The following is a 14,171-nucleotide window of genomic DNA, read 5'->3' as shown; positions in this document are numbered from 1 at the left end:
TGGCCCTTGCCATAGATGAGGTCTTATTAATGAACTGGAGTGGCTTGAGGACAGGTATTGTGTCCGTTACTATAGCACCACCTTGCACAGGATCTCGGCATGAAAGAGGCAGGGGAGGGAGGGAAGGAGAGAGGGAGGGATGCACTGAGGATGAGCCCCAGCCAGCCAGCCTGAGGTTCGCCTGTGGAGCAGGCAGCTCATCCTGCCCAGGGACACTGGCCCTCAGCAGCACCTCCAGCTCCCCAGCTGCAGCCCCCAGACGAACTGACCCCGTACAGGTACCGAGTGTGCACAGATGCACAGCCGAGCTGCTGCGAGTGCAACGCCGAGTCCCTGAGTGCTTCTGAGGGGGCTTCGCTCCAGAGCTTTGCCCTTCTGGATTTGGAAGATCTGGTTTGATTTTTTATTTTTTTTTCTTCCATGCTCCTTTCTTGAGCAACTGGTTGGTATTGCAGAGGTCGCCAAGGGGACCTGTGGAGGCTCCTGAATCTGGCATCAGGAGATATGACAGCAGAAGTGAATGCTTGTTGACATAAGGGATTTACTGAAGAAGAAAGACAAAATGCCTTTCAAAGGGCTCGGTTCACTGAAAGAAAGATTTTTTAACCCAGGAAAGGAAAAGGTGAAGAACACCATTAGTGACTCGCTGGGGAATCTGAGAAGGTAAAATCCAACAGAAAATTCCCAGATGGATCCATTGCTTCAATCTATTAAAGAAAATGCAGTATAGAAAAACGTATAAACGTGAAACAGAATTTAGAGTTGTAAAATTAATATCTGAGTTTAGAGGGTGAGACACCTTACTGTAAGACAGAAGATGTAGAAGGAACACTGTTACAACAGCATATGACTATAGATCATAGAATATTTATATTAAACAAAAAAAGGTGAAAATAAGTTATGAAATCATGTTGTAATATTACAATGAGCTTGAAAAACTGTTTAATTAAAAACTTTTAAATAATTACATATGAATAATTCTGTAGTTTAGCATGCATGAGAAAAAGTAATGATTTAATGGGAATTCACACTCCCAAATGATGCCACTCCTGAATGGCATTTTCGGTTAATGTTCCTAAATTACAGGTTTTGGAGTTTTTTAAATCTTGTTCTGAGTCAGTAAGAGAAAATATATTAAATAGAGATGTGTATGTGTGTGTTTATTGAGACTAGCAAATTAGAGAGAGAAAAAGGAGAAGCAGCTGTTTGCTAGTAAAAAGATAGAAAAGATTAAAGATTTTCATCTTAATCTGACAGTTTTATGAAACAAGAAATGGAGGATTTTTATTTTTAGATAGATGAAAATCTGTTGTAACAAATGACCAGTTTCATAAAGGGAAAGAGATCTCTCATTTAAATGGAAGACTATTTCTCTTAGTAATGGCCACTGACAACACTTATTTAATCAATAAATGAGAGCCAGAGGGTTCAGTGGCATTTCTTGCATGCTTGATGTTAAGTGTTTTAAATCTTTGTGTGGATAAGAACAACATTTGAACTGAAGGTGTTTCTAGTGACTGAATTGAATTTGCTTTCATATCCATCCCTTTACCTTCTTTTAGGAATGCTATTTTGATTCCAGATACAGTTCTTGGCACATATAAACATGCTTCTGATAACAAGAAAATGTGTAATAATTTACATATACTATGCTGCAGAACATATATGCAAGAGAATAAGAATGTACACTTTTAAGAGATGCGTAATAAGAACTGGTAGATTGCCAGTTACTCTACTTCTGTATTATGTGAACAAAGTATTTGTGTTTTACACAGTTTCTACTTAACTTTTTTTTTTTCATTTACGACGTTACAGATGAAGTCTGACATTTTGCTTTTTTTACCTTTACAGTGCTCTACAGTAATTCCAGGGAATCAGTTTTTCTTTAGGAACGTTAGATTAAGTCACTTACTCAATGATAAATTTTCTTTGCTGTGGACTTTGCTGGCCAAATTTAACCAAAACCATGTAGGGTTTCTATCTAATGAGTATGTGATGTGGCAGTACACTGAGTTCACTTTAAATTATCCAGATTACTCTCCTCTTGTAACCATGTATCAAGGATATCATGCTGGTTTCCTACACAGTTGATAAGTACTGGCATCCAACTTCAGCAAAACTGCTACTGAATCAAATTAAATCAAATACCAATTGAGATACAAGACAGTTTGTAAGCTTAATTATTTTCTGTTTTAAACATACATATCCTAATGCCTTCCTTAGATGTACTAGCCAGTGGAGGAAATAATCCAAACTATAAAGTCTTTTTTACTGTGTTTGCAGTCAGATGTAAGTAATAATTGCTGCAACTTTAGCAATCTTGAAGGAAATACGCAGTCATATTTGAAGGTTTCTGTAAACAAATGAAACAGGCATGTTTTTAACTTGAACTCCATTCTCTACAGCTTAGTCTACAAATGAGAGCATACACTTGTGTTTTTACATGGTGGTGCCTGTACATATGTATCAGCTGCAACCTTGACTTTGCTCTTTATCCAATCCAATTTGCTTTAATTTGGCGTAAATCAGCAAAGAATTTGGTTTCTCTTCTATCATTTGATAGATGACAAATTATATTTATGCGTATTCTTGATTAGGCTGTGCAGTGTGATTTCATTGACTGCAGTGTGTTGATGTGGGGTCAAAACTAGCAAAGTGGATAGAAAAATACTTTTTAGCTTTGGTAAATATGACTATTCTGTGCCTTCCCACCACATTTCCTCTGTCTTGCAAACAACAGAGCAGACCCAGAAGCTGGTACCTGGCAAAAGCAGCTGCCAGACACCGGCTGCTGCATAGTGATTGTCCGCAGTCGAGCTCAAGTGCAGGCGGCATAAAGTGACTCACTGGCCTCCTCACAGGTGTGCAACAACCTCAAATTATTTTGTGAGTGCTGCAAAATAAGTCTGTTCACAGGAGGTGACTTTAGGGTGTCTGGATCCTGGAAGGGAGCAGGGGGGACTGAACTGGGAGACTCAAGAGACATCCTTTCTTTAGGCCTTTGGCAGCAGTTTCATTTTGTGAGGTCTTAGAAGATGTTCTAGAAAATGTTTTAAGTGTTTTGTATAAAATATTTTTAACACAAAAAAAATTTTTTGTGTTAATTAAGTATATACAGCGAGGAAGCAAAAAAAGAATAAAATTGACTTGGGTGGATGAATATCAGAGCTGTGGCTCTGTAAACCTTATGTTCCCCAGAAAAGAAATCCTTTCATGCAGAGCTTCTTGGCAGGCACAAACCCTTTGGTCCTTCTGTGAACTTAGTGCAGTCAAAGAAAAAGTCATGAACTGAAGTAAAATCTTAGGCTCTCCCTGCTTAAGGTTTTCAGGAGTCTTGGACAAGCTAAAGGCAACCGTGGGGTTACTGATGAAGTGGGAAGTGACTAAGTGGGTTTACAGCTAAATAATATCACTTTTGATGTGAAAAGTCATATAGGCCATGTCACATGGCTGCTGTATGAAGTCTGGGCCCTGATAGATGTAGCTCTGGCTGCTGCAGATGTCGCTTGGTGAATTTGCCTGAATTACTAAAAGCTGCAACTTGAAGGTGAATGATACACCCTTGCATCAGGCAAGGCTTCTCTGGCTGCACTGGACTCTCAAATTTTCCCTTTGCATACAAGTAGAGAGTTTAGTGCCTTCCAGACCACTGTGAGCACAATGTGGGGGGTCCAGATTCAGCTGATTTATGAGCTGTGTGAGGTGTCTTGTGCAACGGGGTTAGAGCAAGGGCACAATGCACACGTGCGGCGCTGCGGCACCCAAAGGGCATCCATCCCTTCAGTGCACTGAGACCGTGCTGAGCAGAAACTGCAAGGTTGCCCTGCAGTCCCTCGGTGTTTGAGACATGCCATGAGTTTCATGGAAATACTACACAGAAACCAGCAAGAGAGGTCCCATGGACTGAGTTAAGAGAGTTTGCCTGTCTGTACTGGGATTTGGTACCAGTGCGTCAATTCCAGCATTTGGTATGGAAAATTATCACCTGGGCAAATCCCTAAAGAGTAAAAAAGGTCTCAGAAGTTTTGTATCTGCTTTTGAATAAATGATGTTTTTCAGTAATCAGTGTATAGGTTTCTGAAGTTATGCAGGGATCATCATAATTACTGAATTTGTAGATGTGAGGTTTGAGTATTGTGTAGGATGGTGCTCCAGCTGCCTGTGAAAGACTACAAGATCTGATGAAATTCGTTCTCGAGTCTGTTTTAACACATGGCAAATATTAACATTTGCCTGTTATTGTAGAATTGATGAGTTTTTAATCCAATTAAATTAAATTGTATGATTCTAATCTACCTACTTTATCAATTGAAGAAAGAACTAACTCCTAGGCTAAAAATCCCATAAATACAGGTTGCCAAATGTAAATGAGCTCTAGGGATTTTATTTATTACTGATAAGAATTTTTGAAATGTCTTTAATTCTTTCAAAATTCTGTATATGCCAGAGTAGCCATTCAATAAAGAAAAGAAATGTTGCATACAGTAATTATGATGTTTGGGCACAAAACATGGAAGCAGATATCTTCAAATAGCTTAGCTCTTCTTAGTTGCCAAGTATTGTATGTTTGATGAAAAAGGGAAAAACATACATCTAAGGAGTGAACATTTCCTGCGCAGCGCAGTGCTCTTCTGCATGAGGCAGGTAATTATAGAACAGCACTGGTCCTGAAGCAATATTCTTCTAAATCACTGGTGAAAGTTTTCAGTGACACTACCAAAATATATGGATCAATTGGAAGATATATTATTCATCTTTTCGTGGGGTTGCCATATCTTCATTATATACCTGTTCAATACAATAAAACCAAAAGCTAGGTCAGACACTGGCTCTGTGAGTGTCTGCACTGCTCTAATGCCTATGTTTTTGGAGTGCTATTGCAATATAGTTTTCTCCAAAACAAACCTGCTATAAAGGGCTTAGCATTAATCTTTGGGGGTATAAAATATATTGTATAGATGTGGTATCATAGATCAGTGCTCAACTTGCTTCCATTAATTAGTCAAATACAACAGCAAAGCAATTAATTTTCCTGTAGAGACAATATTGGTCCATAGTGTTAGTCTTAGCTCACCACTTTCAGCAGTGAATTTGGAGCAGGAGGATGTTTTCATGCCTATCTGAATTGACAGCCAGCTGAAAACACCCAGTTCAGAACAGATGTTTTGTCTTTGCATGATGTGTCTATTCTTTGCCAACTGCCCAAAATAATGAACCAATTAAAGTCTAATGTCTCTCTTATAAATAGAGCCCAGTAAAGGTACAAAAATTTAAAAATTGTGCTTCGATTTTATTCAATCAATATCTTAGATTATTTTAGAGGAAGACAACTAATTTATTTCTTTCAATTTGTTAATAACACTTTTGAGATGACAGCAACTGAAAAAAATATTTATTCAATTGTCTTTTCACTTCCAGATGTCTTTATTTTTGATATTTCGTTCTGTTTACATCTACCTATATTAACACACAGAGCATGGAATATATGGTGTCTCCTTTTTAAAGTGCCTGACTGCATTACTCGCTGTACTCTCATTTCACTAACAAATGCTGTTTCCCTGCCAGTGAATCATAAGTTCTCAGTCACCCTCAATAACACCACAGCAATATCATGTTTCCTGTGTTATCTTGCATTAATGCAAAGTCTGCTCCAGCCTGACCATGAGCTAATGATTACTTTGCAGTGAGCACTGGTTTGAGAAAGGGATCAAATCAAATAATTATGGGACTTTCTTTTTTACCCCAAGCACTGGGATTTTAGTGTTTCTTGAAAATGGGAGCTGACAGCCTGTAACATGCTTTTTTTCTTTTTGCTAAGACTAAGGCTGAAGTAATGGGTTTATGATATGTAAAAGGGGATAATGTAGCAAATGATGCACCAGTTAGCTCTAAAGCCTAAAAATGACAAGATTTTTAAGTGGAACTTTATATTGGAAAGATATATTTAGGTCCACAAGAAGCTCCCCGGGAAGCTATACTTACCACCTATATTTGCAAACCCTTTAGTACAGAGTACTAACTATTAGATTATGGGTAGTACGTTAGACAGCAACTGGACAAAGCTGTGATTAAACCAACCCAAAAAACCCAACCACCTACCGTGTAGATAAGTCAGGTGTAACCTATCCATGTATGTTCTGTCAATATTTCTTTATAGTCTATTTTTATATGGAAAACCAAAGTGCCTTAGATTTAAAATGCACTCAGCCGGATGTGTGAAAGAAGGATGTAAGTTATTCCTTATCAGAAAAGAGTGAATGAAATAATTTCCTCATCTTATATGGGAAGCTGGGCTTCCTTTAGATTAACTAACTGTTCCTGTTTTCACAGTACTCCATGTAATTTCATGGTAGACACGAAAGGAGCTGGATTCTGAGCTCACTTCTTCAAAGTGATGCCAAAACTGAAAGGCTTTATAGTGTAGCTACTGATCAAGGCCTCCCTTAGCAAACACTTAACATTAAGATAGCGGGTAGTGTTTAGTGGGCTAGTCATGTATTCATGGCCAGTCATGTCCTTAAGAGTTTCAGCATGTCAGAAAACCCATATCCTGTATTTAAAACAAATGCTTGGAAAGTTAATGTTAGGAAAGGAATTATCTAGCTCTGATCTGGGAGGGTGTGTTCAGTTCTTTCGCACCTCACCTTTTCTACTAGAGATTTTCCACATTCCCTGCAGCATGATGTTAATAACCCTAATCAGACTGGGAGACCAAATTAATTTTTAATTGCACTATCATGCAATTCCAGATGCCATGGAAATGCCAATTTTTTTAATATTAATCTCTCAGCTACATTGCTTGTAGGACTAGTAAAGGCTGGGTATGCAAAGCTGGAGGAGCTGCACTCCTATGTTAGCAACTGGTGGGAAACCTCTCACAGGCTGATATAGCTGGGTGCCATTTGCTCCTATTCCGAGTAAATGGGGGAGCTTCCATCCCTGGCACCTTCCTTCCCAGTTCCTCCCAGCTGCACTGCAGTTGCCACACCAAATTTGATCCCAGGCAAAACTGTTTCAGCCTCCACTGCTGAGAAATGGTGAATCAACAACCCAGAAAGTTCCTGTCTTCCTTCAGATCTCATTTAACAGTGAGTGTTTTACACAAAGGGCAATATGTTCAACAATAGGAGTTGCATTAATTCACTGTACAGTGGCCTAAGTCCTTGTGGTGAGAGCGATGTTTCAGAGAAGGGGGAACATGTGGCTTCAAATCCCTTTGGGAAGAGAAAGTCTGGGCCTGTCTCTTCCACGTCTTAAGTGGGAGCTCTGATACCAGAGACTTTTTTCCTCTGCAGTACAGCCTTGGTTTTTGTCTCACAGGAGAAAACAAATTCCAAGATATTTTGGGCTGAACAAAACCATTATTTGTGTTGTATTTACCCTTTTCTTGAAATCTAGTGGCACCTCTTATTAGTAGATCTAGTTAGAACTTATGGTTAATTTTGTCATATGTATACTTGTCTAAGAACTGGTGGAATTCATCACAACAGACCTCCATTTAGTTCTCATAGTTATGCTCATGAATAGCCTGTGAACATTTTTGCAGCTAGCTGTCTGGCTAGATGGCTCAGATTTATAAACTTCAGGGGTCATTCATGGAGAAGTGTAGTCTCAGCACTAGCCCAGCACTAACTCATCATACCACCAAGAGACAAGTGCCTCACAAGGAGGTGAGTTAGCAGGTGACTGGAGCACGTAACTGTCAATCCACATTTCAGCAAATTTTACTGAGACAATAAAGCATTTTCAATTTTTCTTTCTTCATCCATTTAGGAAAATCGATGGCATCAATGTAGCGGAGGATCACATTGAGCTGACAGAAGAGGGGCGGCCCGTGCAGGCGAGCACCCGCAAGCCAGCGCTGTGTGAATGCTACTGCTGTGGGCTGCCCAAGCGCTACATCATCGCCATCATGAGCGGTCTGGGCTTTTGCATCTCCTTCGGAATTAGGTGCAACCTAGGTGTTGCCATTGTGGAAATGGTGAACAACAGCACTGTTTATGTCAATGGGAAACCAGAGCTGCAGGTGAGAAAGCATCTTTCTTTCACTCTTCTGAGCAGATCCCACTGCAAAATCATAGGGCCACATAGTGAAGTAGTGTGGCAAAAATCTGAGGGAGGGAGACACATGAGTCTCGATTCACGTAGATGTGCAAGTACTTAATTCCTATTTATGTGATGAAGTCACATTAAAAATCTGTAGAATTATAGAATCATAGAATCAGCCGGGTTGGAAGGGACCTCTGAGGTCATCAAGTCCAACCCTTCCACTACCACCGTGGTTACTAGACCATGGCACATCCAGTCTCATCTTAAAAACCTCCAGGGATGGAGAATCCACCACTTCCCTGGGCAACCTATTCCAATGCCTGATTACCCTCTCTGCAAAGAATTTCTTCCTAATATCTAACCTAAACCTCCCCTGGTACAGCTTGAGACCATGCCCCCTTGTCCTACTGATAGCTGCCTGGGAGAAGAGACCAACCCCTACCTGGCTACAACCTCCTATCAGGGAGTTGTAGAGAGTGATGAGGTCTCCCCTGAGCCTCCTCTTCTCCAGGCTGAACAATCCCAGCTCCCTCAGCCTCTCCTCATAGGACTTGTGCTCAAGTCCCTTCAGCAGCCTTGCTGCTCTTTTCTGGACCTGCTCCTGCACCTCAGTGTCCTTCCTGAATGGAGGGGCCCAGAACTGGACACAGTACTTCAGGTGTGGCCTCACCAGTGCTGAGTAGAGGGGAAGAATCACTTCCTTGGACCCGTTGGCCACACTGTTCCTGATCCAGGCCAGGATGCCATTGGCCTTCTTGGCCACCTGGGCTCATTGCTGGGTCATGTTCAGTTTCTTGTCAGTCCACAGTTCCCAGGTCCCTTTTCTGCCTGGCTGCTCTCCAGCCACTCTGTCCCCAGCCTGTAGCGCTGCAGGGGGTTGTTGTGGCCCAAGTAGAGAACCTGGCACTTGGCCTTGTTGAACCTCATCTCACTGGAATCAGGCCAACTCTCCAGTCTGTCCAGGTCCCCCTGCAGAGCTCTCCTGCCTTCCAGCTGATTGACATTCCCCTCCAACTTAGTGTAATTTGCAAATTTGCTGATCTGAGGATTTGCAGCGTCATAGAGAGGATGTAAGTTGCAAAAGGAGAACTGAATTGGCTTGCATGTCTACCAGGTCCCTGATTTTTCAGTTGTAGACAGATTTTGCTGTGGTGGCAGAAGCTTTTACTATTTAGTATCTCTCATAGAAACATGCTCTGATGCTGCTACCAGAGGAATTATTAGTTGTTTTATGTAGGGCTGCACCCACTCTATTCAGATCAGTGGATAGTTTTCCAGATCATAAAGCAGTCACAGGCAATAAGGCATGGGGTTATCAGCAGTGTGGACTGCTGCCTAGAGGTGATACAGAGCTAGGTACCAAACTATTTTCAAATTTGCATGTGGTCCACAGCAGATGCTTACATATCTTTATCAATGCACCCAAGGAACTGCAGGTTCAATTCATACCTTAGTTTTGCCTGTCCTGCCTTGGTATATGGCTGTGATATCTTGAGTATCCTAATGGACTTTATAAACTTGAATCTTTACATTTGCTCTACTTGCTGACTTATTTTTTGATATCTTTTTAATATTTTTGTCCTAACAAATTGACATGAATATTGACTCTTGAATGAAATGCTGTGCAATTATTCATCAGCTTTTCTCCCAGATATTTTAACTTTTGGTAAAGAAAAGTTCAGAAGGCGTCTATAGTAAATTACCAAAGTTAAAAGTACGCCTGTCTTCATGACTCATGATGATAGGAGCTTTTGATCTGCAAAGATCAGAGATGATGCTTATGATTCTAGGACTGGAGTTTAAATGAATCTTCCTTCCCACATTATGCCATGGCCAGTCCTACAGTGTTTTACTCTCTCCTTCCTAGCTATCAAGCAGAGTATTTCTAATGAGACTCAATAAACCCCCAAAAGATTAACCAAAGTGAATGAAGAATTTCTTAGTGGGGAGCAGCTCTGTGGAAAGGGACCTAGGGGTCCTGGTAGACAACAAGACCAATATGAGAGGACAGTGTACTGCTGTGGTAATGAAAACCAACGGAATGCTGGGTTGCATCAGCAAGATCATCACCAGCATAGATAAAGAAGTCATTATCCCACTCTACTCAGTACTCTTCAGGCCACACCTGGAATACTGTGTTCAGTTTGGTCCCCCCTGCTCAAAATAGATGTAGACAGGCTAGAGAGCATCCAGAGAAGGACCACAAAGATTAATAAAGGACTGGGAAGCCTGCCATGTGAGGAAAGGCTGAGGGGGCTGGGTTTGGTCACCTTGAGAAAAGAAGGCACAGAGGAGGCCTTATCATCACACTCCAGTATTTATTATTGTGTTTCTTTTGCCAAGAAAGAATGAAACAGACAGTCCTTGAGATCCACCTTCCAACTTGGTATTCCATGGTTCTATGATCCTAGTTCTTCCTCAGCTGCAATTTCCTCTGACCAGCTCCTGCTTAGACTTGCTGCTCGATTTGTATTTATTCTTTATAATCCCTGCTCCCTGTGATCCTGCTGGGATTTCACAGTTCTATACTTAACCCTGAAGCAAGAGAAAGGATGTGCCTGCATAGGTTGGGAGGCTCAGAAGAGGTAGTTTCAGGAAATTGGGATAAATTCCTTTCACAAGTCTAAACTTATACTGTTTGGCATGAGCATCTCCTGAATCAGAAACTTTTTCGATGTCACATGGTGTTTCTGCCTTCAGAAATTAACACTACCTGGAAACTCATATGGAAATCACCAGCAGAAAATTAGGTATTTATACAGAAGTGTAGCTCAACACAGGAAAGTGGGTCTCTTGTCAAAATGCGTGTTGATGAGGAGGGAAAACATTCAGCCCTCTGTAAACATGTCTGGCTAATTAATGCCATCTTTCTCCCTTCAGGTTAAACAATGAGCTGTTTTTTAGTTTGTTTGGGAGAAAAAAGCAATTTACTGGGAAAAACTGTTCTTTTTACACGCAGAAAGTAATACCAAAAAATGAGATGTTAAGGTTTATCACTATAGTTGTCATTTCTCTGTGGCATTTTAGTGACAGTTTTAATCCTGAATCCAAAGGACATTTGTGCTGCTTCCTCAGATCATACTTAGCCACCTTTCCCTGCCATGTGATTAGCATGAAAATGACCATGAAGCAAAACACAGTGTTTTTTTATTGCTTGAAAAGAGTTCTTCAGAACTGAGGGCTCATTAAGAAAAACTTGACACTGACCTTACAGTAGTGTGTTTATACTGAGCCAGACCCTTTCTGACCTCACAGAATGGAGGGCAGTAAGGGCACCTTGGATCCACCTTCCTTTTCTTCACTTTCTTTATGTTTTGCCCTGGAATTTGGCTATCCCTCTTCTGAACAAGGTATGTCAAACAAGGTCATCAGAAAACAGGGAAATCCTTATGCAGGAAGAGCTTTGAGAAGACTGAAACTGCTTAGTATTCAAGTATGAGGAAAGCTCTTCTCTTGGCTGCAGGCATTTTTGTCTAGGAACCACCTATGACCAGCCTGTGGCTGGCCTTTTGTATCCAAATCCAGCGCTACAACTGGCATCACTTTTAATAAAAAATAAACTAGTCAGTAGCTAGTGTTACCTAGTTTTATTTTCAGATTTCCTTGTCTTCAGGTCTTACGTCCTTCACCCCCCACCTTCTCTGCTCCCATGCCACTTAGTGCTGATTGTGGATGGTCAGAGTTTGGCCTGACAGGGAGAACTATGGATAAGTCTGACCATGAGTTGAGTCCAAAGAACGTAAGCAACCTTGATAATCTTGGGAAAATAGATTGAAATCTAGCAATAACATTAGGCTGGAAATAAGGAAAGGTTCGTATTGATTATTGGACTACAGGTATTGGATGAATCACTGACACACAGGGATAATGGTCTGACTTACATTCCCAATACGATCAGTCCACCAGAAGAATTGCTCAAGACCACCAGTGTTGGACATACTCTCAATCTCCTGCTCTGATTTGCCATTGGAATGTGACTGGAGTCACCAAGAAAGGCAAGTCATCCTAAGGCTGAGAGATTCTGTGATAACAAGGTGTTGGAGCACAAGGCAGGTCACTAGAGGGAAAGAAGTGAAGAACAAGCTGGGGAGCTTATGTGCCAGAACAGTGGAAAACATTACTTACCAGTTTGCAGCACCTGGTCACTGTTGTTTTCATCTTAAAAGCAGGGAGTGTGAATGGCACTATAACACCTAGTGAGGTACCGTTGAAAGGCTTCAGGTCCTTCTTATAACTCTGAGCAGGCTCAAAAGCAAAGGTTTCAGGATGAAGCAGCCCAGGGGGAAGCAGTGGCAAGTGGCAAAGATGAAGGTCCAGTGTTAACTACAATCTGGCTGAACCCTCTCCCTCTCTTATCCATTCAGCTGAAAGCTAAGAAAAAAAGCAGCAATCTCACATGGAAATCAGATATCCTTCTACCTTAACTGGGGGTTTCAAGCTCAGCAACCCCAAGCAGCCAGTGTAAAGAGGCTGCCTTTATTTGGAGGATGGTGTGACTTCTGTGTGACTTCCAAACAATAGTTATCTTCCAGTGAGTATGCTTCATTTTACAGCATTTTTCCCATTTCCTTTAAAGACAGCCCAATTCAACTGGGATCCAGAGACCGTGGGACTCATTCATGGCTCTTTTTTCTGGGGTTACATTGTGACACAAATTCCAGGAGGGTTCATTGCAAACAAACTGGCTGCTAACAGGTAAGAAAAAAATAAGCAAAAGAATTAAGCTTTAGAGCCTGATGACAGTTTTACACTTCTGTTTAAATTATGATTAGCAAAATAGTGAATTAGTGTGTTTCAGAAATGCACATTTGAAACTGAACATGCAGTATTTATGCCTATAATTAAAAATGGGACTCAATTTCCATTATAGGCCTATTAGTGATTCTTCCAATTTAATTGGTTCGTCTCAAATATTTATAAGTTTCTTCTCTAAACAATAATGCTATCTGGAGAGTGTTAGGAAAATCACACCTAGTGCTTCAGATAATGGTTGTAGCATTTGTCTTTCAGAAATTGCCTTAGTGCCTTTTAGCTCGACTTAACACCAAACAAGAATTTTCCAACAAAATCTGACCTTTCTGCTTTAAAAATTCCATGTGGACTGAAACATGAAGGAATTGCAGAGCTATTTGTCTTCTGAAGCCACGAATCTATCCTAGTGCACACAAACATCCTGGACATGGCTGGATCTAGTACTGACTGTAATTAGGATTGCATAGAACTTGTAATAGAGCATCATGATTTCTGTTTGGTGACCTTTGAGCATCTATACAGATTTCTTTTATGATCAATGTGTTTGTCAGCTGATTTTATTTTATTTTATTTAAATTCAACTGCTTTAGAAAATATGAGTAAGAAAAGTGGTTAATTTTGTCAACAGTAACTTTGGGTTTGGGCTTTACTTCAAAAAGTCTTAAGAACTTGGAACACGGTCTCTCAGAAGAGAGAGGGAGGTTGTCTGAAGACAGCTGGTTATGAATAAGCTCATGAGATGTGCATGTTTGGGGCATTTTTGATTTTTAGATTAAAAAAACAAGATGATTGGTACTAATTTCATTCTTTGCAAACAAGATGTGATTTAGCTAAAAACACTGTCAGAATTGGAAAAGTCTTTAATACCATTTATATGTTGTTTTTCCCCAAATCAAAATACTTTGCTCTGCCTTCTGCAAAGAGCTATAGGGGTTACAAGACTGCCTGGATGTTCTTCCCACCATGTATCCTTGCAGAAATTACTCCAGAACAGAGTCATCCCATAGAATTGCCCAAACTGTTCAGTTCCAAATCCCCTCTGTCCATAACCAAAAGTTACTCAGAGTTCAGTTTGCACTGCTTCTTCAACACTCTTAGCATCCTCAATTATTAATTTCTCTACCGCATAACAGTGCCTAAGCAGAGTATTTTTCCATCTGACAAATAAGACAAACAAATTAGCTAAGCTTAATAATTTCCCCAGCCTTTCTAGTCTTGCCACCAGCTTTTGCAGCAGAAGGGCTTCAAAACACAGATGTGCACACTGTGGTTGAACAATTCAGCATATTATTAGTTTGGCTTTTGTTTCCTTAATTTACTTGCAAACAGTAAAATCAACCACATTTACACTGTGACTCAATGTATTCTGT

General features: G+C 40.5%; 1 protein-coding gene across 2 annotated transcripts in view; it reads left to right on the top strand.

Annotated features, from left to right (window-relative positions):
• The first annotated feature begins 236 nt into the window (after positions 1-236).
• The window catches only part of SLC17A8 (solute carrier family 17 member 8), a 32,561-nt gene continuing 18,626 nt past the window's right edge, over positions 237-14,171 (top strand). Inside the window, exons 1-4 of one of the 2 annotated variants that reach the window (XM_039384000.1) lie at positions 256-278; positions 456-663; positions 7,774-8,026; positions 12,626-12,744. In XM_039384000.1, the coding sequence (XP_039239934.1) occupies positions 521-663; positions 7,774-8,026; positions 12,626-12,744 (515 nt within the window). In that variant the 5' untranslated portion in view covers positions 256-278; positions 456-520. Of the gene's footprint in view, positions 664-7,773; positions 8,027-12,625; positions 12,745-14,171 lie in introns of both variants that reach the window. The other variant, XM_027739227.2, reaches the window with a different exon arrangement.

Source organism: Pipra filicauda, unplaced genomic scaffold, assembly GCF_003945595.2.
Source record: "Pipra filicauda isolate LSUMZ 115617 unplaced genomic scaffold, ASM394559v2 scaffold334_size1588553_pilon, whole genome shotgun sequence".
NCBI classification, from domain to species: domain Eukaryota; kingdom Metazoa; phylum Chordata; class Aves; order Passeriformes; family Pipridae; genus Pipra; species Pipra filicauda.
This window is presented reverse-complemented; position numbering and strand designations above follow the sequence as displayed.